At 52.7% G+C, this 26,900-nt stretch overlaps 1 protein-coding gene across 2 annotated transcripts in view; it reads left to right on the plus strand.

Moving 5' to 3' along the window:
* AK8 (adenylate kinase 8) overlaps positions 1–26,900 on the plus strand; it is a 117,401-nt gene that overhangs the window by 55,184 nt on the left and 35,317 nt on the right. For both annotated transcript variants that reach the window (XM_046023026.1, XM_046023028.1), the window contains exon 11: positions 12,396–12,537. In XM_046023026.1, coding sequence (XP_045878982.1) covers positions 12,396–12,537 — 142 coding nt within the window. The remainder of the gene's footprint in view (positions 1–12,395; positions 12,538–26,900) is intronic.

Consider the following 26,900-nt stretch of genomic DNA (forward strand, 5'->3'; position numbering starts at 1 on the left):
TGACCTCATGCCCCTGCCCTCTGGTCACGACGGGGTGCTGGTAAGACGGCCTTTGTCTGGGACCTCTCCCTACCCCAGCGTCTGTCCTCCCAGCCCCTCACACCACATGGTTTTGCTCAGGCTCTGTCTGCCTGGCTAGTGGTCTGCTCCTCGATCTCCAGCACCGGCATCGCAGGAGCTCATAGTAGGTGCTCAGTTAACGCTTATGAATGAATGAATGAACACGAGAATGAGCGAGGGAGCACATAGCAATTGGCCCTGGATGGCATGGGGCCCAGAAGCTTCTCGGCCTGCATTTCCATGTAGGTGAGACCCTGTTTGTCTGGAGGAAGAAAGGGGAGAGCAGGTGGCAGAAGGCGGCAAGCAGCCTGACCAGACTCCAGAGAGGTGGTCAGCCACGGCCCCCCCAAACGGTCAGGGGAGCCGTCATGGTTCCGGCTCTGGATTCCCACCGCCGGATTCCAGTCCAGACTCTGCCACTTCCCACCTGCACGACCTTGCGCAAGCCACTCAGAGCCGCCGCGCCCTCGTCTGTAGGGCGCGCTTTCCACAGCGCCAAAGCCTCGCGTTGGTTAGCCGTATAAAATGAACTCGTGTCTGTGCTGGATGTTCACTCTTAGTAATAAGAGCCGATTAGTATTCGTATCAGTAGTGATACAGTTAGTATCAGTAGTTCAATGGCCCCGTGCTAGAAGCAATGGTAGTAGGAGGCGATCCCTGGGCTACATGCGTCTGTTTCCCGGGTGGATTCTGGATATTCTTTTCCCGTGACTGCTGCTGGCCTCCGGTGCCGGGCCCCGCGGTAACCCACAGAACATCCCAGGGAGTCCAGAGTTGGGATGGAGGTTGGGGCACACTATGGGGCTTCTTATGACCCAGGCTTCGAGGTCTCACAGTGACCTTCCACTTGGTTCTCTTCTTCAGGCTCATCAGTATGACCAGCCCAAGTTCAAGAGGATCGGGTTAGCGCCTACCTCCCGGCGGAAGGAGTGGGCGTCCCTAGCTGAGCACTGGGGGTTGTCAGCATCGGCAGACTCTCGGGACTGTGTGCAGCAGACAGACAGACGGCCTTCTCGATCCTCAGGAGCTGGGCCGTAGCATGTCTGCACGTGCTGCATCGGGGCTTAGAGTCCAATTCTGTTTTAAAGAGGAAGAAACCCCAGTTGGGAGGTGAAGCGACTCGCCCGAGGGCACCCTGCGAGGGAAATGCGGAGCGGAGGGCAGAATCCACGCTGCCCCTACCCGGAGAGGCAGGTAGAGAGCACAGAGGTTGAGCACATGTCCTAGCTTTAGCGAGATGGCCTGGCTTTCGACCTGGGCTCCTTCAGCTATCAGCTGTGTGGCGTTGGGCAAGTCACTACTTGTCTCTGGACTTCAGTTTGCTGATCTGTGAAATGGGAAGATTACGTGAATTAGGACTTGTATTCGAGCAAACACGTGCTTAGGACAGAGCCGAGCTCACATGCTTGTTAATTAATGTGCCGCCGTGTCTTTTCCATCCCAGAAAAACAGGCTCATGTCTGTTTCTGGATTTCTCCATAGCTGCTGACTTTGCTTCCATTGATCGCGTGGGTAATGGCATTCTCGCCATCCCGGTGAGATGTGGGGAAAGAGCTGGTTCTGAGCCCCGGCTCCATTAATGGAAGGAAAACCGTGTTTCTTACTGCAGTGTTTGGTAAACAATAGTACATCACACTTCGAGAACCGCCCAGCCTCTGTGTGGACTGGCTGCCTCTCGTCGTTTTCCCCGGGTACCGGCATTTTCCACTGAAAGACGTAAAAGTGTTTTAAGATCGGAATGGTAGAGCATCAAGTCGTTATCCACGGTGTGCCTAAGTGAGCCTTTTCTGAAAGTCCTATTAATTTGCTAAGTGAAGCACCATTTATTTATGGAAGAATGTCTATTTTTTTTTAAATTTTTTTAAAAGATTATTTATTTATTTGATAGAGAGAGATCACAAGTAGATAGAGAGGCAGGCAGAGAGAGAGAGAGGGAAGCAGGCTCCCCGCCGAGCAGAGAGCCCGATGCGGGACTCGATCCCAGGACCCCAAGATCACGACCTGAGCCGAAGGCAGCGGCTTAACCCACTGAGCCACCCAGGCGCCCCAAGAAAGTCTATTTTTAAATGATCTTTTTTCCCTCATCCTTGGCTTCAGTAGACAAATGGAGTGTGCACTCGGGGGCTGTGCCTCTCAGCCGTGATGCACCCATGGGGTGCTTTTCACCCAGGTAGACAGGTGGAGGGGGAGTGATAGAAAGCGATAGAAAGGGGGCAGCCGTCCTTCGAGGGATGAACAGTGTTGATAGCCTCCTAACTGGTAAGAGCCCAGGGCTCATGTACTTCTCCGGACTTGAAAAAGAAAACCCAGTATTTAAAAAGTTGTTACTTCCTGGCATCGCCGTCTGCCGAGCAACCTGAAATGCTGTCGTTAAGCAGTGTCAACATTAGGGTACCGACTTTGGGGACCTTAAGAGTCTTTGATGTCCGTTCCATCTCGTGCCCATGAAGACAGGAGCTTGTCTGGAGCAAGTGACCTGTGTTTACCAACGAGGCAAACTGTCCAGTGGGCCTGCTGCCAGCTCAACCCTTGCAGGGTGTGACCGATTCGAGCAACCCGGGTTCTCCTCGGTATTTCCTGTGCAGTGTTTAGAAAGATTCTGTTTCCACTCTCAGTGCTCGCTTGGGGCGCAGCTCCCACGGCCGGCCAGCAGGTGGCAGTAAATAATAAACAAACGCCATCGCTAAGGAACCAGCTGGCCGGGTCTGGGCGGGGCCGGCGCGGCTGGGCTTTCTCTGATGCTCTTCCAGATAAGGCGATAAGGCCTTGGCCGCCAGGGGTCTGGCAGGCCTCGGTGGCCAGGAATCAGCACCGTGGGGCCGGGGGTGGGGGTGCGCAACAGTCACTCAGAAATGGTCGTTTAGTTTTGCTGAATTACAGTGATAGTAATTTGGGGCCCAAGAGGGGTCCCACCCACGTCCTGGGCCAAGAAATACGTGTGTGTGGGGGGTGGGAGCCCCATTTCTCTCAAGTCTTCCTATGCAATAGGAACAAAAAACAGAAACAAAAGCAGCCCTTTCTCCTTCGCGGTCCTGTTCCTTTCCGAGACCACCCCCATCTACCGGCCGAAGGCAGCCGGCAGGACCCAGGAGCTGGGTTGGGGTGTCGGGAAGGGGGAAGGGAAGCACATTCTGAGTCCTCCGTGGATGCTGACAGATAGCCGAGCATCACCTTTCCCGGCCCTTCAAGGGGGGCTTGAAGAGGGAAAGAAGCTACGGGGTAGTTGCCGGGTGGGGGTGTGTAGGCGAGGGTAGGTGGTGTGTCTGTGTCATGTACCGGGTGTAGACAGGTGCGGGGTATAAGGTGTCCGCGCTGTGCATGGGGACATAGAGCTGTGTGCGGAAACGTGTGTGTAGTGGCTGTGTCTTGTGTACGTGATGTAGGGGTGCGGGCGTGTCCTGGGTGTGTGGGCAGAGTCGGGGTGCGGTGGGTGAGTGCGTGGGTGGGAGAGTGTGCGTAGCCTGTCTCGGGAGGGGTGTGTGTGGTCGACAGAGGGGTTCTGAGCGTGGATGTAAGAGTGTGTGCCCGCGGTGTGCAGGGCGAGTGGGGAGGGCCTCAGCTCTTTCCCATTTGCCCTCGTGGGGAGGCAGGGAATGAGCTGCTTCTGGGCATATCCATCAGCCTCGGGTCTCTTTTCCTTATAAGCCCTGACGGAGGGAGCAACTTCCTTTTCTGCACTTTTTGCCCTGGCCTCTTACGGCCAGCTCCAGCAGCCCTAGCCCCCACGTGTCCCCCAACCCCCACCCTAGCTGAGTCCCAGGTCCCAGCCCTCCAGGGCCCCACGGTGGCCAGTGCAGGAATGTGAGGCCGCGGACAGCAGGGGGCACTGTGGCAGGGCAGGAGGGCCTGGGGCTCTGCCGGGAGCTGGTCCCTTCTGCCCCTCACTTGGCTCCGGTTTCCCCTGGAAAATCTTTTTATTTTATTTTATTTTATTTATTTGACAGAGAGAGAGAGATCACAAGTAGGCAGAGAGGTAGGCAGAGAGAGGAGGAAGCAGGCTCCCTGCGGAGCAGAGAGCCCGACAGGGGGCTCGATCCCAGGACCCTGAGATCACGACCTGAGCCGAAGGCAGCGGCTTAATCCACTGAGCCACCCAGGCGCCCCTCCCCTGGAAAATCTTGAACTGACCTAGGTGCTCTCTCCAGGCCCTCCCTGACTTCCACTCGGCAGCTGTCTGAGCTGGACTTGCCTGAGGATGACAGACGTCAGACCCCCGGGGGGGGGGAAGATTCCGTCCTTCCAAGCATCTGACTGGGGGCCCCTCCTCAGTTGCCACTTTCTCCTGTCGGGATTGATGCTCAACCCGGAGCTTGAGCCGGGCCTTCCTTTCAAGACAGAGTGGGGCCCGCTGTCCCGAGTGGCGTGGTGGGGGACTGGTAGGACCTGTGTGGGGCCGGGAGCCTCTCACCTGGACCCATGGCTCCCCCATCCCTCCTGGTGCCAAGTACACCCAGCCGGCAGGGAATAAATGGGTTGAGATTTTAATAACCTTGAGGTCAATGCGAGAACCGCCATCTTCAGGGAACCGAAGATCTTCAGGGGAAAAAAAAAAAAAAAACCACCCTGAAAGCATGTGGTGTGGCCTTATGAAATAATGGGATATTCATATCTTGTACTTTGCTAAATTTAGGGTTGACAGGACCTTCTGGAGAGGTAGCCCTCGGCAGTAGCTTATAGGCAGGGTGAGATGTTAACTGTCAAGCCCAGAAATCAAGCCTGAGGCGCCTGACTCAGTGGAGAAAGACTTTAGACCGCGCTGAAAATCTCTATCTGAGACGAGGATAAAGGGTAAATGGACAGCATTATCAGAAAGACTTTCAACTTCCAGCAGAACACAGCCAGCGAGATCTGTTCCAAAAAGCTGCATTTTTGCTGAACTGGCCGGTCAGACCTTGTGGGTTTGGGAAAAGGAGTCAGTAGCCTTCAGGAAAAGAAAGGCAGCAGCCCCACAAAGGTGGTGGGCAGGCGGGGGCCCCAGGAACCGCGCTGGAGGCGGCGTCTGCTCAGCCGGGAGGGCTGCTCAGGTCAAGGCCCGGGGGGAGGCAGTGTCCAGAGACGGCTGTGTTCTGTTACACCCCGTGGCTGTGCTGCCCAGCCCCCGCTGGGGGATGCACCGTTCTCTGTGGAGGAGACTCTTCCGAAAGCTCCTCCGGAGTGAGGGACAGAGGCCACTGGCCTGGCGGTAGGGCGGGCCTGAGTGGTGCTCCCAGATTGCCCGTGCTTCTGGACAGAGCCTCTAGGGCTCCCGTGCAGGACCAGGGAGAGGCAGCCTCCCTCCAGCACCCTGGTCCCCCTAGAGTGAGAGCCACTAATGGGGGCAAGTAGGGCCTCCGGGGAGATGGCATCCTTCGTCCCTTTTGGACAGCCTTTCGCAGTGGCCATTCCAACCTCCTGTAGGAATTTAAATAATTTTCTTTCGACAAAATCCCACTTTTTAAATGGAAGCCTTTAAACATGCACAGAAAGGAGAGAATAAAAATGAAGCCGCAGGGACCGGTCCCAGGCCCGTGAACCCACCCAAGCTCGAGCCACCGTGTTGTGTCTGAAACCCCCCCACGCCCCCCCAACAGGATTTTGTTTTGCGATATCCCGGGCATCAGCTCCCACTCTCGGGACTGCCTGTTCGATCTACAGGGGGTCATGCTGTAGCGCAGTGGGATGGCGGAGAGCCGGCCGCGGTGGTCTCCCCTTGCCTTGGGACCTGGCTCTGTGCTCCGAGGGATAATCCCTCGGTCCACCACCAACACGGAAGGGACCAAAGAGCTTCTGGTTTGGGGACCACTCCCTCGCGCCCGCGGTCATCATCCGTTCACTCATGCGTTTGTCCGTCCGGAGTGTTTGTTAAGTCCCTGCCATTGCTGGCACAGTGCCTGACTTTGGTTTGTTTGTTTGTGTTTTTTTAAGATTTTATTTATTTACTTGACAGAGATCACAAGTAGGCAGAGAGGCAGGTGGGGGGAAGCAGGCTCCCCGCTGAGCAGAGAGCCTGATGCGGGGCTCGATCCCAGGACCCTGAGATCATGACCCGAGCTGAAGACAGAGGCTTAACCCACTGAGCCACCCAGGCACCCCCGTGGCTTTGTTTTTTAAATTTTATTTTGTTTTATTTAAATTCAGTTAATGAACACAGAGCGTATTATGAGTTTCTGGGGTAGAATTTTGTGATTCCTCGGTTGCATACAACACTCAGAGCTCATTACGTTGTGTGCCCTCCTTAATGCCCACCAGCCAGTTACCCCATCCCCCCACCCACCTGCCCCCCAGCAAACCTCCGTTTATTTCCTAGAAAGCAGCATCTCTTATGGTTTGTCTCCCTCTCTGATTTTGTCGTGTTATTTTTCCTTCCCTTCTCCTATGCTTGTCTGTTTTTGTCTTAAATTCCACAGATGAGTGAGATCATATGATAATTTTCTTTCTCTGATCGACTTACTTGGCTTGGCGTAATACCTCCTAGTTCCATTCACGTCATTTGTTGCAAATGGTGAGATATCATTTTTTAAAAATATTTTATTTATTTATTTGTCAGAGAGAGAGAGCGAGCGAGCACAGGCAGACAGAGTGGCAAGCAGAGTCAGAGGGAGAAGCAGGCTCCCTGCAGAGAGAGGAGCCTGATGTGGGACTCGATCCCAGGATGCTGGGATCATGACCTGAGCTGAAGGCAGCTGCTTAACCAACTGAGCCACCCAGGCGTCCCAAGATATCATTTTTGATGGGTGTGTAATATTCATATATGTGTGCCTCATCTTCTTTATCCATTCATCTGCTGATGGACGTCTAGGCTCTTCCACAGTCTGGCTATTGTGGACATCGCTGCTATGAACATCGGGGTGCTCGTGCCCCTTTGGGTCACATTTGCATCTTTGAATAACTACCCAGTAGTGCAATAGCTGGGTCGTAGAGTAGCTCTATTTTTAACCTTTTGAGGACCCTCCATTGTGTTTTCCAGAAGGGCTGCACCAGCTGGCATCCCCCCACAGTGTAAGAGCGCTCCCCCTTCTCCACAGTGCCTGACTTTACTGGGGTCCCTGCTCCCAAGGGGTGGGGTGACGGTGGGGACAGAGGCAGCAAATATTCACCAATAATGAATGGTTCAAAATTATGGCGAGCCCTTCTGAGAAGTGCTGACTCGAGCGTCTGTGTCTCCCTGACTCCTGAAGAGAGGGGCTTGGTCGGAGCCAGTGTGCGTGCCCTCTGCCGTCTTCCCGGAAACGCGAGTCTTCCCCTCCTTGCAGCTCTCGGCACTTCCTGCGTCTCCCAGCCCTCTGCCTGTCCAGCCGGGGTACCGACCGGCCTGGGTCGCTGCCTCTCTGGATCCCAGGGCCCTGAGCCCTGCAAGAGACTGGGTCTGATTCACAGGGCAGAAGAGAGCCCCCTCCGCTCTGCCGTGTGTGTGGGGGGGCGTGTGTGGGGGTGGGCATGTGTGTGTGTCCACGTGTGTCCGTGTATAATTCTGTTAGACTCCATCGTACGGCACAGTATGTTGACTGGCTTTTCCCCCTGACCTTCTGTGAGAGCCTCTTTCCAAGTTAGTGTGAGCGGAAACGGCTTGTTGAAAGGTGTGTCGTGTCCCGTTGCGTGGACGTGCTGCCCTTTATTTTATTTTACCTGCCTGCTGCTGACGGACATTGTACGTTGTTTCTGATCGTCACCACTGGAAGTGACACTGAGATGAGCCCCTTATGCGCTGCCAATTCTCAGGGGTGACTTCTCATGAGTGAGATTGCTGCGCCGAAAGGCACGTACATTTTAACTTTTAAAAATAATTTTTTAAGGATTTAAATTAATTATTTATTTATGTAGAGAGAGGATGCAAGAAGGGGGAGAGGCAGAGGAAGAGGGAAAGAGACGATCTCAAGCAGACTCCATGCTGAGTGAGGAGCCCTACACGGGGCTCGATCTCATGACCCTGAGATCGTGACCTGAGCTGAAATCAGAGTCAGACACCCAACCGACTGAGCCACCCAGGCGCCCCTACATTTTAACTTCCGACACAAATTGGGAAATTCCGTCTGGAAATCTTTGCACACACAGCCCCTTCCCTGCAAGAAGTCTCCTTGTGCTTCCGTCCGGTCTTCCATTCTTCCCTCCAGTCATGTTTCTCTCCAGCAGGGGTCTCTCGAGCCATGACCATTTTAGGCCTTAGTTTCTCAACTTTGAAACAAGAATGGTCAAGGGGATGACCCTCCAGGGCCTTCCCTCTGTGAATCCCCAGGGCTCCGGGCCTCATGCGCAGCCCCCCATTGCCCCGAGAAAGCTGCAGGCCCCAGGGAGGCCTGGAGAGCGGCTTGCTTTCCTGACTGTTGGCGAAACAAATGTTGGTCCAATCCAGCCCTCACCCCCACACAACCGAGGCCTCGATGCCCATGGCTCAGCAAGCTCCTTGCCTAGGGGGCCTCCTGCACAGGCAAGCCCATTTCAAACCTACGGCGTTCTCCCAACGTCAGATCTAAGCTCAGGTGTTGGATTTTTTTAATCTGAAAAGTTTGAAATTTAAGGGTGACATAATCTTGTCAGAGGTTTCATCCTCGCAGTCTGATGGGAATCTGGATAAATTCTGGGAAGGGACGAAATTATACGCACCCAGGCCTTCAGGAGACCTCTAGCTCATCTGGCTTCTTTAATGAGTCCATCTCCTGGTCCCACAGCAGCCAGTGAGGCAGGTGTCACAGACGAGGACACTGAGGTTCAGGGAGGTCCTGCTGCTGCCAGGAGAGTCCCCTAAACCACCGGGCTCTCAGCTCACACCTGCCCTGAGAGAGGAATCCAGGGGAACCAAGTGGTGAGTTTTCTGCTGAGTTTTCCCGTATCACACACCCTGCTGCAGCCCCTCGCCTTGCCGCCTGCCCAAAGCGCACCAGGTACCTTCCAGTTTGCAGAAGAGACTGCAGTTCAGAGTGTCAGAGAGCGTTGGGGCAGGACCGGAAAGCCACGGTCCCCTCGGCAAAAGATGTTTCCTTTCTAGAAATTTAAAGAGCAGGAGCTGTTAGCTGCTGACTTCGATTCACGTCCTCAGCCCGAGCTCTCTGCAGACTTTACGGGGTCCATTTCTGCCCTTAGCAGCCTGCACTGAGCACTTAGAAAATCGTACTGTTGGGGCGCCTGGGTGGCTCAGCGGGTTAAAGCCGCTGCCTTCAGCTCAGGTCATGATCTCAGGGTCCTGGGATCGAGCCCCACATCGGGGTTCTCTGCTCAGCTTGGGGCCTGCTTCCTCCTCTCTCTCTCTGCCTGCCTCTCTGCCTACTTGTGATCTCTGTCTGCCAAATAAATAAATAAATAAATAAATAAATAAATAAAATCTTTTAAAAAAAGAAAGAAAGAAAATCGTACTGTTGATCAGTCACATCTCTGGGACCCAGGGACCCCAAATGGGGACTCCACTGACTGATACCAAAGAATGAGCTTTTCCAGGGGCAAGTGTGGCCAAGTGCATGATGCTGGGATTAACCCCCGTCTGTTCATTCACTGATACCCACTGAAGGCCAACACCTAATCATCCCCAAGATGGCCCGTGGGGTGCCCAAATCCCCTTCCTTCCTGAACGCCCGGCTGGGCCTGTCCACCCTCACTTCCCACAGACCACTCTGCTGTAGCCGCATGGGCCCCGTCTCTGCACCTGTGTCCAGATCATTCCAGCCTCAGGGCCCGGGCCCTGCCATGCTCTCTGCCCAGAACCTCCTTACTGCGTCTTCACGCAGCCGGACCCAGAATTTGGAATCTCAGCGGGATGTGACTTCCTGAGGCTGTCCTAGAGCTGGTCACAGCAGCAGGCTCCCATCATCTGGTGCGTTTTCTTCATAGTACCCACGACTCTGTGCTGGTTATTGATCTGGGCGTTGCTTATCTCTCTCACTAGAATGTGGGCTTCTGGAGGGCAGGACCCTTGCCCTGTGGCTGGCCGTGTTTCACAGTACTGACCCGCACATGCTCTGTAACTACCCACTGGACAGATCACTGGGAAGGCCTTCTTTCTATATTGGTTTCTTATTTAGATGAAAACATCCGTTAAATATTTAGGGGGTAGGCCTGGACTGGAAAGCAATATCGCAGATTCTTAACCCTTTTTGTTTTTAATCTGTATTTATTTATCCTGAAACAAGACACGGGGTTTCTGGGTCAGAGAACAGGTCCATTATTTATTCACGCCGTAATCTGAATGCTAGCTCCCCACAGCCCCAATCCTCACGGGGAGACGTGGCGGGAGCCGACATACGGTGTGTGTACAGGGATCTGTAGCATGGGGGACAGGGCCTGAAATTATGACTCTCAGAGCTCATGAAGGCAGCTGGCCCTGGATTTACAACGCCAGGAATATAAACAAAGGTCTCGAGACAGGTCCCTAAATCTCTGCAGAGGGCTCTCTCTGTAACTGTCAAGGCTTGTTTGAAGTCAGGCATCCCACATCCCAGGAGCCTATGGTCTGTTCTCAGAACACCCTGACCCTGGGGAAACGTGGAAATGTTTGTATCCTTTTCCAACTTACGTCTCCTGAACTGGAAAGTTCCGGCCACGCGCCTGGACGGTTCTGTGCCGTGCCGAGCCTGTGGTGACAGACCCCGCCCTCCTCTTCTGGCAGAGGAGGACTCGGACCCTTGGTTGGAGAGGTTGAGTGACCAGCTGAGGGCATCTCTGGGTGCAGGGCAGGGCTGAGACCCTGGATCGGTGTGCCCTCAAGCCTGTGTCATCTCCTGCCCACCTCCTGGCTCTCCCGGGTCTGGGCAAGTTGCTTCTAACACGTTTGATCACCTGCGGCGAAGCTTTCGAGAAGGGGAGGCTCCGTCTGTTGATTCTGCCGCTGCTCCATTGCTTAATTGTGGGGGAAGCAAGTGACGAGTGACGCTGGGCTTTGGTCTCTTTCCTCCTGGAACCCACTGTCTTTGGGAGAGGCAGACATCACACAAGACTTAGCCCGCCACGAGGGCGGCAAGTGAAGTGGAGGTCCAGGTGCTGAGCCAGGCTGGGTGCAGTCCTCAGGAGCACATTCCACCGGCCCCCAAGGCTGAGTCCAAAGGCTTACCCCAGGCCAGGCAGAGGGGAGGGGTGTCCTGGTGGGAGGGACTGGGGAGAAGCTGGGGGAGAGTCACCTGGGAGGGAGGCAGGAGTCAGGGACTGCAGGGACTGCTGGCCGTGGGAAGGGTGACCGCTCTCGTTCTCCCAGCACTGGGGAGCCACAGCAGGTGCACGCAGGGGAAGAGACAGGATCAGCTGTATCAACTTCCTGCTCGTGTTAGGTAGCCTGATGTGCTCGTTAGAGTGAAAGCCCTTTTCTGCTCGTTCCTCAAGACTGGGGAGAGGGCTGAAAGAAGGGAGAGGGAACAAATCCAGGGAAATGTGGATTGCTCGGAATAAGGTTCAGCGTCCTTTGGTGACGAGGGAGTGATGCGTGCATCGGGGCCATGGAGGAAAGCAGATGTTTCTGCAGCTCTCACCCCTGTGTTCCCGTGGCCGTGGGCCTGGGGGCCTTTCGGAAGGTTTCAGGTGTGTGTGCCAGGGCTACTTGCCCAAGCCACGGGTAGCTGGTAAGAGGGGGGCCAGGGCTCTCCGGAGAAGCTGCCCAACACCCTCGCGGCAACTCTGGGAAACCAGCTTGTCGGGACCACATCCACAGCAAACACTGGTACTATTTACCAAGTATTTCCTGAAAAATGAGTGCCAAGTGCAGGAGATGCAGTGCAAATTGCTAAAACGCAGTACGTCAGCAACGTAGGACATTGAGTGAGTCTGAAAGAGAGGTATAAATTTCAGAAAAATGTCAGTTGGGTAATGTAAACAAGACACGTCCCTGTCCCTCAGCCTCCGCGAGCCCGTGCCGCGGCCTCTGGTTGTAACCAGAACTCCTGAGATTGGGTTCTAGACATCGAGGAGGGGAGAACTGGAGGAAGGAGGGAAGCAAGGGATGCTTGTTTGTTGCAAATGAGCGGAGAGCAGCCGGGGCGCCGACACAGCCCCACTTGAGGGAGGCTAAACCTTCTCCCAGGGGCCTGCTGTGCTGCAAAAGCTGGATCCTGGGGGGACGGGGACTGTCCCCATGTTGCTGCAGGCCTGGGAACCACCCTGGCTGCTGATGGGCATGGTGTCTTGTCAAGGTCAGGGAGGGGTCAAGGTCACCCCAATGCTTTTCCATCTCAGCCACATTCCTTCCATTGCGGGGGGCCTAGGAGGGACCTTTGCACCCACAGCCTCGTCTGCCTAAACCCTAACCTTCACCTTTTCAATCCAGAGTCAAGGGCCTTAGGAAACCCAGAAGCCACAGACTGCCGCTGCTCCCTCAGACCCCTGTGGGGTCAGGAGCGGTGCCCGGGATGATAGAGTGACCGCTTGCCCTCCTGTCTCTGCAGTCCCCGACAGCATCATCATGAAGGTGCTGAGCCAGCGCCTGAGCCGGCAGGACAGCATTCAGAAGGGCTGGGTGCTGCATGGCTTCCCGAAGGACCTGGACCAGGCGCACATGCTGAACAGTCTGGGCTTCCAGCCCAACAGGTAAGCTGTCCCCATCCAGGGGGGCCACGGCCCTGTCTACACCGCCTCCCGGAGGGTGCCTGCGCTGGGCATCCTCCCCGCAGGGGCTCGGCTGACAAGGTCCATCTGACAGCTTGCGGCTGACCAGAAGCCCACACGCTCCACAAATGGAAGGTCTCTTAGGTGCCTCCATCTCCCCCCACCCACTGCATTTGCCCTGTGAACCAGGAGTCAAGCTTCGGTTCGGATCCCGGCTCTCACCTGGCTGGCCGTGAGCTCCCTCGCCCGTGAGCGGCAGTCCGGCCAGTCTTGCCTTCCTCGGGGGATGTTGGTGCCAGGCAAATCCACGGTCGTTCCTTCTGTTATGTCCACACTTTCCTTTTGTACATGGAAACCTCTGGTGCATCCGACAGTCATTTTCACGTGGGTCTTCAGTGTGAGCTGGACACTTTCCAGGTGGCCGGCCACGTGCCCCAAACCTGTGTCCAAGGCTGATGGCCGGCCACGTGCCCCAAACCTGTGTCCAAGGCTGATGGATGTTCTGCTCTTCTTCGGCTCACTTGAACTCGAGAGGACACCATCCTTGTGTATGTTGTGGAGGCAAAGGAAGGGGATCCAGAGGAAGACGAGCAGGAGCCGTTTAGCCAGGCTCCCTCTGGGAAGAGAGTTGCCGGTCACTTGGGTTTGGCAGAGCTTGAGGGGGCGGCTGGGGGCATGTCCTGCTGGGGTGCAGCCTGGGGGGGCGGAGCTGGAATTGGGGTGCCCTGTGCGCTCGGCCCGGGGGGCATATTTGACTTTTCTCTGGTTGGTCCTAACCTGATGTTGCTGGTTATTGGGCAGCTCCTGGCTGTTTGGGGTCAATCGTTGCAGGAACTGTGATTTGGTTTAGGAGAGTTTGAAGATTCCAGGCAGTTGGGATTTCCTTGTTTAGTTCAACTCTCATTATTAGTTTTTTGTTTTGGTGCAGGGTATGAAGAACTTTTATTTTATTTTTATTTTTGGAGAGCGAGAGCACATGCGCAGGTGGGAGGGAGAGGGAGAGAATCTGGAGCAGACTCCGCACTGAGCGGGGAGCCCGACGCAGAGCTCGATCTCACGACCCTGAGATCATGACCTGAGTGGAACTCGAGAGTCCCTCACTTAACCGACTGCACCACCCAGGCACCCCTGTGCTGTGTTTTATTCTTGTTTTCTTACTTCCGCAGTTTTTGCTTTATGTGTTTTGGTGCCGGATTATGCAGTTCCTATGTGTTCATTGTGAAGAGCCATCTTGATGGGAGTGACTGTGACAGACGGTTACTCACCCACATTCGCTGAGCCTCCCCTCCTCAGTAACAACACTTCACGCTGGTAGCCACGAGGTGGGTTCTCTGTTCCGGCCTGTCAAAGCCACATGGGGATGGCGGGGGTCCTGGACACGGACGTGCCAGCGCTCAGCTGTGGGCTTCTTCCAGAAGTCCTGCCCCCAGTGGGCCGGCTGTGCTGGAAGGAGCTCCTCCTGCCTTCTTTTGCCTCTTTTCCTTATTGTCTTTCCTGAATCAGTAATCCCCAAAGATGCCCTTCACCTCTCTCCCACAAAGGGAGATTGTCTCCACATCCCCCAATTTTCTTTATCTCGGTTTACTACCTCGTTTTTGGTCAAGCATATCCATCAGTGGCTTCCTGAGAAAGGTTGCCTGGAGGTAAATGTTCTGAGACCAGGTGCGTCTGAACGTACTACCTTTATACTTGCTGGGTAGTTTGGTTGGTGAGGAATTAAATTTTTTTATAAGATTATTTATTTGAGAGAGAGAAAGAGCGAGCGAGCACAACAGGGTCGGGGGCAGAAGGAGAAGCCCATTGGCAGGGAGCCCATGGTGAGGCTCGATCCAAGGACTCCGGGAACATGACCCAACCAGAAGGCAGACACTTAACCAACTGAGCCAGCCAGGCGCCCCTGTCGAGGAATTAACCAAAATCACTCTCCCTCCACAATTTTGAATTGCCATGAAGAAACCCGATGGCAATCTGATTCCTGATGCTTCGTCCGTGACTTTTTTCCCTCTCTCTGGAAGTTGGTAGGATCTTCCTTTTGCTCACAGAGTTCTAAAATTTCACTATAAAATTTCACTCATTTCTTTGGTTTGGGTCTAATTTACCCCATTGTACCTGAGGTTAATCTGGGAACCTGTGTCCTTCCATCTGGGGACATTCTCTTCAGTTATTTTGTTGATGGATTTCTTTCTTTCTTTTTCTTTTATTCTTCTCCCCTTCCCTGTTCTCTGGAATGTGTTGTTTGTGTATTAGATCTCCTGGACTGGCCCTCTACATTTTTTTTTTTAAGATTTTATTTATTTATTTGACAGAGAGAGAGATCACAAGTAGGCAGAGAGGCAGGCAGAGAGAGAGGAGGAAGCAGGCTCCCTGCGGAGCAGAGAGCCCGATGCGGGGCTCGATCCCAGGACCCTGAGATCATGACCTGAGCCGAAGGCAGCGGCCCAATCCACTGAGCCACCCAGGCGCCCCTGGCCCTCTACATTTTTAAAAAATATCTTTCCTCTCTTTTAGTCTCTGTCTTTGGTTTTTCTGGTCTGCTCATGTGCATGGTTGGTTGATTTTGTCTTGCTCTACTTTCTCCAGTTCCTCAACCTTCTCTTCCAGCCCTTCTGTTGCATCTCTAATTGCAGCGATGGTGTTTATTTGTATAATATTCAAGAGCTCTTTTTCTGTTCTGTAAATGTTCCTTTTAAAGGTTCTTGATCTTGGGTGCCTGGGTGGCTATGTTGGTTGAGGAGCTGCCCTCGGCCCAGGTGGTGATCCTGGAGTCCTGGGATCGAGTCCCGTATCGGGCTCCCAGCTCAGTGGGGTAGGTCTGTTTCTCCTTCTGACCTTCTCCCCTCTCATGCTCTCTCGCTCTCTCTCAAATAAATAAAATAAAGTAAATATTTTTTAAAAATAAAGGTTTTTTAAAAAAAGAATTTTCTCAATATTGTCTCATGGATTATTCTAGCTCTTCAGAACATCCGTGACAGGCTTGGTTCTTGGTCTCCTGCATGGTGTGTTCCTGTTGAGGTTTTGTGTGTCTTGGCTTCATTCTTTCTCCATAGATTCTTTTGTTCGTTGGATTGTTTTTCAAGCATCGGGTTCTCCTTGGTGGTTTGCTGCTGTGTAAGACTGGGGGACTAAGACGCTAACGGACAGGTGCATGGGGGTCCATAGACTTCGTCTTTACGGAAAAGTGGTATCTTGGGGCCGCCTGTGCGGAGCCCTCCATCAGATTCCTCTGTCCTGCTCGGGTTCTGAGCCTCCTGCGGGAGGGTAGAGAGACCTCTTCCCCCCACCCCAGGAAGTTGACAGTTACTTTTATTTAGATTAAATTAAAAACACTGTGTCAAAATCTAGCAAAAATAATTGGTAATTGAAGCAAAAAAAGTTTACTTTTATTTAGATTAAATTAAAAACACTGTGTCAAAATCTAGCAAAAATAATTGGTAATTGAAGCAAAAAAAATTTCAGACTCAGAAGTCCCGTGAAGTCATCTCTGTACCTCTTGCCAGCGTAGGGTCCTGGCCATCCTCGTATCAGCTGCTCCAAAGGTGGGAAGAGGTTTCGCGTGCGCAATGCCGTCTGCATATTTTTTACCTGTTTCCCCTAATTTCCGTACAGATGCAGGCTCTCAACTGTGCTTGGCACTCCAGCCCGAACAGCCTGATTATACCCCCTCGAGAGATAAACCTTCCATTTCTACCCATGTGGAGAAGGGGCATTGGCTCAGCTGGGTGGAGTGAGGAGGGGATCTGGGTCTTAACGCCTTCCGAGATGAGTTTCATCCAGTTGACCTGATCTTAGCCGCGGGCGCCAGAGTGGTAAGGGCGTCTGAACCTTTTGAGGGTTTGCTGGTGACCTTTGGGTTTGTTCTCAGCGTTTCCTGCTGCCAACCTGGGCTTTGGCCTTTGTGGGGAGGGGCCTCTGGAGCTGGTTGTCACGGGTCACCTGCTTTCTGCTCCAGACGTTCCGTGGTTGTGTCCCCTTCCTCCGTTCTCTCTGTCCTGTTAGGGAGGCTTCCTCTCCTGTCACTTTTGGGTGGGGCTTTGGGAGGAATCGGGTGGTGATGTTTCCATCTGTGTTTTGGACCCGGAACTCAGCCCCCGGTCGCACTCACCTGGCTCACTTTTACTTCCAACTACTTCGCTTCCCTTCATTTTTGTCATCATGTGAACAGAATGACAATTAAGATTTTTTTTATCCAACCTGCTGTTTTATTCCTTGAATAGTTGAAATTATCCCATTTATTTTTACCGTTATCACTTTATTTTATGCTTTATTATGGTTTCCTTTGTTTCCCATCTTTTTTTAAAGTTTATTTATTTATTTTTTAGTAATCTCTATGCCTGACATGGGGCTCGAACTCGCGACCCTGGGATCAAGAATCACGTGATCCTTGCACTGAGCCGGCCAGGCCCCCTGTCTTTTCTTTCTGGCTCCTGTTTCCTTCGACTTCTGTTACTGCGATTGTTCCCCTCTCCCCTTCCCAGTGATCCGGGCAGGAGGTGCTCTGGTTCTGGTCCTGCTGGTCTCCAGCACGGTTGGCTTGTTTCACATCCAAGGTTAGGCTGTATTTCTCAATTTGTCCATTTTCCAATGAAACAGAGTATCTTGACTGTCTCACAGAAGAGGAAAGGGAAGGTGCTCCCCTGTGTGCTCCCTCCTCGCCCCCTGCCTGTCCTCTCTCTGCTGCAGGACGGGCACATTCTCCAGATGTTGAATCCCGGCTTATTTGACGCCCATTCTTATTTTTAAGATGACTAACCATTTCTTTCTAGAACTATAACAATTATGTTGTTTTTAGCAGTAATAACTACACTCGTGAGGTTTTAATTCTCTTCAACTGGATTCAGATTTTAACACCAGCTGTTTATAGAATTCAACCTCGCCGTTTACCAATTTTGATTCATCTTTCCTTTTTTTTTTTTTTAAAGAGTGGAGGGAGGGGCAGAGGGAGAGGGAGAATCTCAAGCAGACTTCATGCCGATGCGGGGCTCGCTCTCACGTCCCTGAGATCACCATGGAGCAGAAATCCAGAGTTGGACACTTAGCCAACTCAGCCACCCCGGTGCCCGGCCTCTTTGCTTTGAAAGGACTGTCTTCGATTCATTTTGGCCAGGGCACACACATGCTAGACTTCCTAACTCCTTGAGTATTGAGAGTGCTTTTCTCTTACCTTTATTTGTGAACAACGTCCCGCGAAGTAAAGCACACTTTGATCCCATTTCTTGCCATCAGCATCCTGTATCGTTTCTACACCATCCTCTGATGTCTCTGAGGCTGTAGCAATGCCTGGGGGCGGGAGATGCCTTCTGTCCTGGGGCGTGTGCTGCTTCCGTCTGGGTGCCCGTGAGGGCGCTCTCCCCCCTGAAGTTCATTTACGCTCGGCAGGCCCTAGTCTGGCCTCTTTTGATGGCTTTCCTCTGGAATGTTCCTGAAGGACAACAGTATTCTAGTACACATCTTACTATTTTCCTGGTTCACTTGCTTGGTTTTCTTCTCCAGGAAACCCATTTTGTGTATGTTGGATAGTTACCCTCTGTTTTCCATAATTGGGACTTTTTTTTCTTTTTTACTTTTTTTAAAGATTTTATTCATTGGGATGCCTGGGTGGTTCTGTAGATTAAGCCTTTAGCTCAGATCATGATCCCGGAGTCCCAGGATCGAGTCCCACATTGGGCTCCCTGCTCAGCGGGAAGCCTGCTTCTCCCTCTGCCTGCTGCTCCCCCTGCTTGTGTGTGCTCTCTCTCTCTCTCTCTCTGACAAATAAACAAAAGCTTTTTTATTAAGATTTTGTTTATTTGAGAGCGTGAGAGAGCGTTGGTGCACAAGTGTGCAAGCAGGGGGAGGGGGAGAGGGAAAGAGAAAATCTCAAGCAGATTCTCCGTCCAACGCAGACCCAGACTCAGGGCTTGACCCCACAATCCTGAGATCATGACCCGAACCAAAACCAAGAGTCAGACGCTCAACCGACGGCGCCCCCCCAAGTGCCCCTAAGATTTTTTCTAATAGCTTTATCTCTTTTTCTTTTCCTATCTGTCCTTCATCATAACTTCGATAATTTCTATTGCATTACTTTCCCATTACCCCGAGCTTTTTATTTCTGTAATGTTTTTATGTTTCCCTTTATTTACCCCTTAACCCTGTTAGCTCTCATTCATTTTCCCTTTAATTTCTTTTTGAGCCTGTTCTCTCTAAATGATGCTGAGTGTATTGATAAGTTTTTATTGAAAACATGCCTATGTTTCCTGGAGTAATTTTTCTTCCAAAGGGTATTCATTGCCTTTTTCTTTCTATTCCCCCATTTTTTCCACTTCTATGACCCTTTTTCAGCAGCATCTATCTGTGGGTCCCAAGACGGTTGTATTTTACAAACCATTTGTCTTTGAATAATAGGCTTATCTTTTCCCTAAGAATAGCACGAGTTGGTGTATTGGTTTTGTTTCTATGGCTGCTGTAATAAATCCCCACAAACCTGGTGGCTTCAACAACACAGATTTATCGTCAACCAGTGCTGTAGGATGAAAATCAATAGTCTGCAGGGCTTTATTCCTTCTGGAGGCTCTGGGGAGAAGCTGTTTTCTCGCCCTCTCCAGCTTCCGAGGCTGCCCACGGCCCTTGGGCCGTGGATCCCTTTATCTCCAAAGCCAGCACCGTTACACAGGCTGACCCCTTTCTGTAGTCACATCTCCCTCTGGCCAGAGCTGGGGACACGTCTCGGGTTTTGAAGACCAATGTGGTTCAATTGGGCCGCCCCCCAGGATCTGGGGCGATCTAACCATATCGGGGTCTTTACCTGAATCTCATCTTCAGGGTCCCTTTTGCCAGGTGAAGTGACATCGTTCCAGATTCTGGGCTGGCCATCTGGGTGGGGCTTTCCTCTGCCTTCCACGGCTGCCTTCTCTTCTACTCTCTTTCCACCCCGAGAGGTGAGGCTGGAGAGCTTCCTGCTGGCACGCTGAGATGTCTGCCTAGTTGTGGGGCACACGCCCGAGCTTCCTGTCTTACTACCTAAGTTGCCAGCAAATTTCCAGGGACCGCAGGGCGGGAAGGCTGTTTCCAGCTTCCATCTCCTGGCACCTGCCAGCCGGCTAGCTTCTACGTAAGCCGATCATCTACCTGAAGATGAACGGCTAGAACAGTCACTGAAAGGGAACCTGGGGCGGGTCACTGACTCTGGGAGGAGAGAATCCAGGACTAGATTACTTTGAGCCCTGAGGGAGAAAAAGACAGTTTTATTTACTGACCCTGCGCACGGTGCCAGGACTGCAACAGGCAGGGGAGGGCGGGGTGTGAACGCACAGGGAAGAATATTCAAGAACCTCTTTGATTTAGGGCAGGCTTGCGAGTAGATATTTCTCCATTCACCATGGAATAAAATCAGTTTCTAAAGACTTAGTAAACAATGCCACTTTAATTTATTTGACCCCAGGGCAGAGGACAAGCAGGGAAAAAAAGATGTTTACAGCATAGAGTTAATCTTGCACACCGTTTTAATCACCTTTCCCTATTTCCCTCCCATCCGGAGGGCGTGTTCTCTCCTCCTCAATTCCCACTATCCCATTCCCCCAACCTTAGCTTTCAATTAACATTTTGTATGATTAATTCAGAAGATAATTTTAGCCATAAACCTTCAAGTCCAGATACAGGCTAAGAAATCAGGAAATATTCTAAAACGAGCCCACCTGGCACCGGGATGAATCTCGGGCTGTAATTCTGGTTCAGCTGTAATGCCAATTATAAAGCACTCTCGCTGTGGTATTGCTGTTTTTGACACCAGGAGGAAATCTTGACAGAATTATAGCCTAGAAATCAATCTGGGAATACGATACAGAAATCTATAATTCAGATTTGAAAACAATCTACAAAGGCTCTTTTTTTTTTTTAGGAGCGTTCGATGAAATTAGATTAAAATAAATTTACATATATATCAATTTTATTATTAAAATATATTCATGCTAGTAAATAGAGTTATTGGAGAAGGAGAAGCTGCTCTGGGTTGGACACAGAAATAGACCTCGCTGGCTTATCAGAAAACAAAGTTATTGTCTCCTTGTCAAATATAAATCTCTTCTCAGAGCTAATAAATAGATAGTGTTCAGACGCAATGTTTTGTTTGACTCCTACCTCATAAGCCCGTGGCACATAATACTAAATTCTATCCCGCCGAGCGGTATCAATCTCTGCATTCCAACCTCACAGCGTGAGGGAAGTCGACCGAGTAATTGATGTGTTGCAAAGAAGGGGAAAAAGTTATTTGAGAACAAATAAAATAGGCTATAAAGTTTGTTAAAACGTAATAATAGTAAAAAAAAAAAGGGGGGGGGGAGAAGAAGAAGAAGAAGAAAGAAACAAAGAACGAACTACCTCGGCTGCAGCCGGAAACCTGCCCTCTGCCTAGTTGTAAAATAATTCATTTCATGCTGCAAGTTTGGAGCGTGGCTGTTCCCTTTAAAATTAATGTTTACTGTAGAGAGGGAGTATAGGATTCTGATTGATGTCGGGAAGTTTGCAGTGTATCAGACAGGCTTGGGGGGGGGGGCGGTTGGCACCCTCCTTCCCCTCAGTACCGCAGGGAGGAGCCGGGCAAGCTGTGGCCTTGACCGCCTCCACCCCACTGCACGGTGGCTGAGCGGCCAAGGTCCCCATCCTGTCCGTTCTGTCCGAGGCACCACCTGCCAGCGGTCAGAGCTGCCGTCCCATGTCTGGCAAATCCTTGGGGAAGGGGGCAAAGCGGGGGGGGGGGGGGCGGGGGGACTATGGTTCGGCCTGTCTCTTTATCTCAGGGGACTAACTTTGGGGACTAGAAAGAGATCACCCCAGGGCCAGGTTTCAGATTATCTCCTTCGTGTCCCAGCTCATTTGTGCAAATTGGAAACTGCTCCGTGGGTTCCTTTGAGAGTGTGTTTTGGTGCCTTGGGATTTTTAGTCACTATTACGTTTTAAACTAGATGGTTATAGTGTCCCGTGTCCAGAGGAGCACAGAGGAGGTTTGGTTGTCCCTGGGAAGGCAGTGGCTCGGCTCCCCTCCTTGCCTTTGACTGCCAGTTGGAGATGACTGTGTTGTTGGCTTTTGCTAAACACACAGTCCTGTCCTCTAGGGAACAGACTGGCAAACACCAGCACCGTGTCAGTAGGAGCTGGAAATCCCACACCCAAGTGCAGTTTCTGGAAGCTTGTCAGATTTCAGGGGGCCAGGCGCTTGAAGCCAGTCCCGGGGGCTCCGGTCAGGACAGCTCTGCTCGGTGGTCAGGCTGGCCCCAGGCTGCTGCTCTTGCTGCCAGGAATCCCCTTCTTTCCTTCTCTCTTGGTTCTCTTGGTTCTGAATTAACATCCTGATCTTGACAAGAATGATGATGCTCTCTGAGTGGCAGTTACCTGCCTTCTTTACATTTCACTTAATCTGTTCAACAGCCCCACAAAGGCTTAGTCAGTAAAAGGCACTTGGCTTGGAGAAGCGTCAGACCACATAGAAGAGCCCAGGCTTGAACCAGCTCTTTGCTCTGAGCTGTTACTTTGTATCCTGTCTGCAAGGCGGCTGGCATTGATCCCAGCTGCCTAGCTTGAAAATGCTACTTTTTAATCTCAGTTTTCCTACCTGTCAAATGGGGCAATAAACTCTATTCTTTCAGCCTTCCAGCAGTATGGTCCTAGAGAGTGAATGGACTGTGTCTGTGTGATTTGTAACTGGAAAGTGCTGTTTGGGTACAGGAAGCCATTGTGAGTTGGCTTGGTCTATGGTCCCCAACAGCTTCTCTGGGCTTGGAGGGGGGCGGCAAACTCTCATTCAAAATGTAGAACCTATTTCCCCTTCCATTCTCACGTACCCACACACGCCCCAAATGGTTATGTTGTAGATTCGTCTGCGCGGTCAGAGACGTGAAAACATGTATGGTAGACACTCATGTGATTTTGGATTCCTGCTCCATAAAAAGAAGCCAAAATGGCAAATACACTCAGAAGGGATGACTTTCTGGGAGTAGTTGCTGTATCCACTCATTCTGGGTCGGTACACATAACTTACCGATACCTACAAATGTTTTTCCTCCAATAACAATCCGTTTGCTTTTCTTCCCCACAGAAGACCTTTTAGAGACTTGGGGTGGGCTGAACTCAGGGAAGGTGAGGGCTCAGTCAGCCGGTGGCACATGGGATAGGAAAACAACCCAGAAATAGACCCAGACACAGTCTCCCTTTTGTTCAGAAGACCCTGGTGGGCCAGGCAAGGTGGAAAATCACAGCCGGGGCCTTTAATGGTGTTGATACACTGTCCCGCTGAATGCTGGTTTGCTTTCTCAGTTTTGATGACGTTAAATCTTAGAGAATGAAAGAAGATGGAAGAAGATGGCACCATGAAGGTAAAACCTGAACGGGCATGTTGTTTCTCGGCCAGAGCTCTCTGATTTGATTTCAAAGCTTGTTCTTTTGAGTTCCGTGTGACACTCTGTGCTCGGGGACAGCACGAGGAAACCCTCGGATAATGGCTTCGCCTTTCCTAGTGTGTTCCGAAGTGAGAAGGATGCTACGATCTCTTGGGGGGACAGCAGGAGGACCCGAAAACAAAATGCGAGATAGAGGGGATTTCTTGCCTTCCTCCACTCTCTCTCTCTTTTATTATCACTCGGTCCTCGCAGGAAGCTCTCATATCCGTGCAGCTGATCCTTACGTGGATTAGGGATAATAAACAGCCCATTAATGGAGGCCTGAACCAGGAAATGGAGTTGGAATCAGCAGCACCATTCAGCGGCTGACTGAGGTTAATAACTCCATTACTCCAGCTCTGTGCCGAGCCACCCGACGAGCCGCATGTTAGCCTTATCTTACTCCTCATTAATTGAGCTAATAGAACCTGAGTGACCCTGCCTCGCCGCCGCAGTCGGAGAGTTTACCAGACATGGGCTGGAATACATATCATTCCCCGTGTGCTCTGCGAGCACCTTTGTTTTTGGAAGAGAGAGCTCCCTTAAAGGCCGGCTAGCCACCAGACCTGTCCTAGCAGCAGAGGCGCCATGCGGCCGTCCGCACCGGGGTCCCCGGTCCCGCTGACTTCGTTCCACGGGGGCGGGAGGGGGGGGTGCGGTGTGGTGAGGACCCGCCCCTTAGGCAGAGGCTGCTTGACTCGAGGGCTTAAGCTTCAAGCCCCACAGCTTTGGAGGAAGTGGTGATGGTCTCAGCAGGGCGTCTGGGGTCAAGGGTGAGGAAGGAAGTGTGGCAGAGTGGGTGGGGGTGGCGGCGGACCCCAGCCTGCCCCCTCTGGCTGTCCTCTGTCCTGCAGCACTGGGCTGCTGCCTCCTCTGTGTCTGTCCTGCCTGGCCCCGAAGGTGCTTCGTTCCGACCACCCTGCTCTGCGGCTTGTGGGACCGTGGTCAAGGGCACTGCTTGACCTTTCTGAGCCTCAGTGTCCTTCACAGCCAAATGGTGTGCTAAGCCCCCACTCTGACCTCCCCCTCTGCTGGCCGCACGTAGGTATTGGGTGGGAAAATGCAGACGGAAGGGGTCTATGAGTCGGAAAATGCTCTGCACGACCAGGATGACATTGTCGGTAGAGTCACATTCGAAACCTTCCCCACGGCAGCCTGTCTGTGCCTCTGCTTCCTCAGCTGACAGCAGGAGCCGTGGCCTGTAGGACATCGGGTGGAAACGTTTGATGAGATGGTGACGGAAAGCACTTTGCGCAGAGCCTGGCGTGACTGTGGCTCCGTGTGTGTGAACCGTGCTGATTCCTAATGTACGGGGGGCCCGGAGCCTGTCCGTGGAGAGCAGAGCTTCTGAAGGGAGGTCGGGGATCACCCAAATAGCAGGAGCCAGGTTCCGTGGCCCCGGCTGGTGCCCCGGCTGCTCTGCGGGAACTGTGTCCCTCTAGTGGGGGGACACGGTAGTTCCTCGTTCCTCCAGCACGACCGTGTGCCACAGGTTGGCGGGGGGGGGCAGGAGAAAGATCCAGCAAACAGACAAATCGGGCTCTTGTTGGAGACGCCCTGGAGTCCACAAGGAGGAAGCCCTTCAGGCTGGAGGAGCCTGGCGGGTCGTGTGGGAGCTGAGAAACCAACCTGGAGAAAATGGGCTCTTCGTCACCTGTCCCTGTCGGTCTGTACAATTTGAAGATTCTTCGGATGGCTGGACACGACATGGTGACACTCCGATGCAGGGCAGAAGGTTTTGTGACTTCGGAGGAGTGGCTGCCACATGGAGCCACGCTGCGGGTTGTACCCTTGGGTCGGGCAAGAGCCGCTGAGCCGCGGAGGGCAGCTTCTGGTACGGCGAGGGGGCGGGGTAGCCGGATGGCCTAATTGAAGTCATTCGGGGGCTGTCCCCAGCTGGAGCGTGGGCGCCCCGTAAGGGAAATGGTCAGAAATGGTCCCCCTGTAAGGGAAATGGGGCTCAGCCAGCTGTGTTGGGGGATTGAGAGCTCCCAGCCAAGACTCCAAAACGGGGTCGAGGCAGCGCTTGCGAGACGTGTGTCGCACCCGTCCCTGCGTGGGGTGGACTGACTACGCCAGCCGGGCCGGATTCCACGTCCTCCACTTCTCCACCTTCCACGGACCAGGCGCGTTTGCAGACAGACTTGGAGAGGTTGAAGCACAGCCAAAGGCCAGCCACCGCTGCAGCCCTCGCGTCCACCGTGCGGCGACCAGCGCGCGTCTCTGACCACACCGCCAGAGCGTGTCCCCGTGTCCTGGGGCTGTTGCACCGAACCCCCTTGTCCACTCTGTCTTACTCGCTGGCCCCCAGGCGGCTCGCGCCCCCCCTCCCTGTGCTTCTCAATGACACGGGCGCTCAGGACGACGGCACCCTGCCCTGGTTCTGAGAGCACGGTCGTGCTTCCTGTAGTGAACTTGCATCACAGCTGGTGCTGGGAATTCGGTGGCCGTGCTGGGGGTCAGAGGCGAGTTCAGGCAGTGATCCCCAGAGGTGGCGGCTGGGTTCACCCGGCCAGGAGTGAGGAAGGAGGTGCACCCCTGGGCCTAGAGCCCCGGGTTGTGGCCGATAGCGGTGATGACAGGGCCGCAGCCCGCAGCCGCTGCGGCCGCGGATTTGAATCTTCCAGTAAATCAGAGCTGAAGTGGAAAAAGGAAGGTTCTCCTGGTATTTTCCGCCTGGGGACTGTTGACATTTTACCACGTATTTCCAGTGTTTGTGTAAGAAAGTCTGGTGAGGAGGATTCTGAGCAAATGTGGAAGGTCGGCATTGCTTTTTTCCTGGGTTAAAACTTAGTTTATGACAGTCTGTTACTAGATTTGTCGTCTGTCTCTGAGAGCAGAAGAGCAATTACTTTTGAAGCAACGACATCAAAAATGTACATTACCTTTGAACCCTTTGCCGGCAGCCTCTGGGGTCTTTCAGGGGATAAAAATACGGTGATTCCCAGAGAGAGCGTGAGCTCAGGCGACCACAGGCGACCACGGGCCCCCACAGGGGAGGCTCTGCTGTCCCAGATGGCAGCGGGGGATCCAGAAGGCACACGGCCTGTGCGGGCAGCTGGGAACCAGGGAGCCTCGAGCTGGGAGCCGTCGAGAGCTGGCCCGCGCTAGGTGTTTGAGGATCTTTAGGAAGACGCAGGACAGACGTATAATAAGGGTTCTCATGGCATTTTCTTGGTGGGTAATTTAGTTAGTTAAAGACGGACACTAACAGTCTTACTGGAGTATATTGAAACTCCATTTACGTATTAAGCAGGAAAAAATTTTTTCCCAAGAATTTTCTGAGAGCACTCAGTCATGCCCACAGCGTCGGGTAGACTCCTTGCTGTCCCTAAGAGGTCTCGGAAAGATTTCCACACCGTTCCGGGTAAATGTGTCACTGTGGGAGAAAGTGACAACTGTCCATTTCCGATTTCAGTGCCCGATAACCTTCATGGCCAGAAAACGCCCCCCCACGTCCACCTCCCCTCTCTGCCTCCGTCAAGGCTTCCTGTCCACAGGCAGAACACGTCTCAATCTCTTCCTCACCTGCGGGTACTAAGCTCTTATTAGGGGTCCAGTGGGTTTTACCCAACCAGGAATAGTAGGGCCTACGCCAGTGGTGAATAAGATGTCAGAGAAGATAAACATGCCTTCCTCGCCACGGTGATCGGAGACCCGGTACAATCTCCATGCCTGGGTGGAGAATGACAAGTGACCTTTAACAGAGCGGAGCCCAGGGTAGTTGGCATTTGAGTCTGGTTCTGATGGAGATGCCCCCATTTTTGGCAGGTGGGATGCTCGGCCGTTAGCTTAAAGTCATTTCCCGAGAAAGGCAAGAGGGCGAGATGCCGGGATGACTTGCAGAAATCATGTTTGTTTTTCTTTACCCAAAGGAGACTTTGGGAGACATCAGAGCGCACTTCAATTTTCCATCTCCCTTCGAGGCGTAAATAAAAT

This window comes from Meles meles, chromosome 11, assembly GCF_922984935.1.
Source record: "Meles meles chromosome 11, mMelMel3.1 paternal haplotype, whole genome shotgun sequence".
Taxonomy (NCBI): Eukaryota; Metazoa; Chordata; class Mammalia; order Carnivora; family Mustelidae; genus Meles; species Meles meles.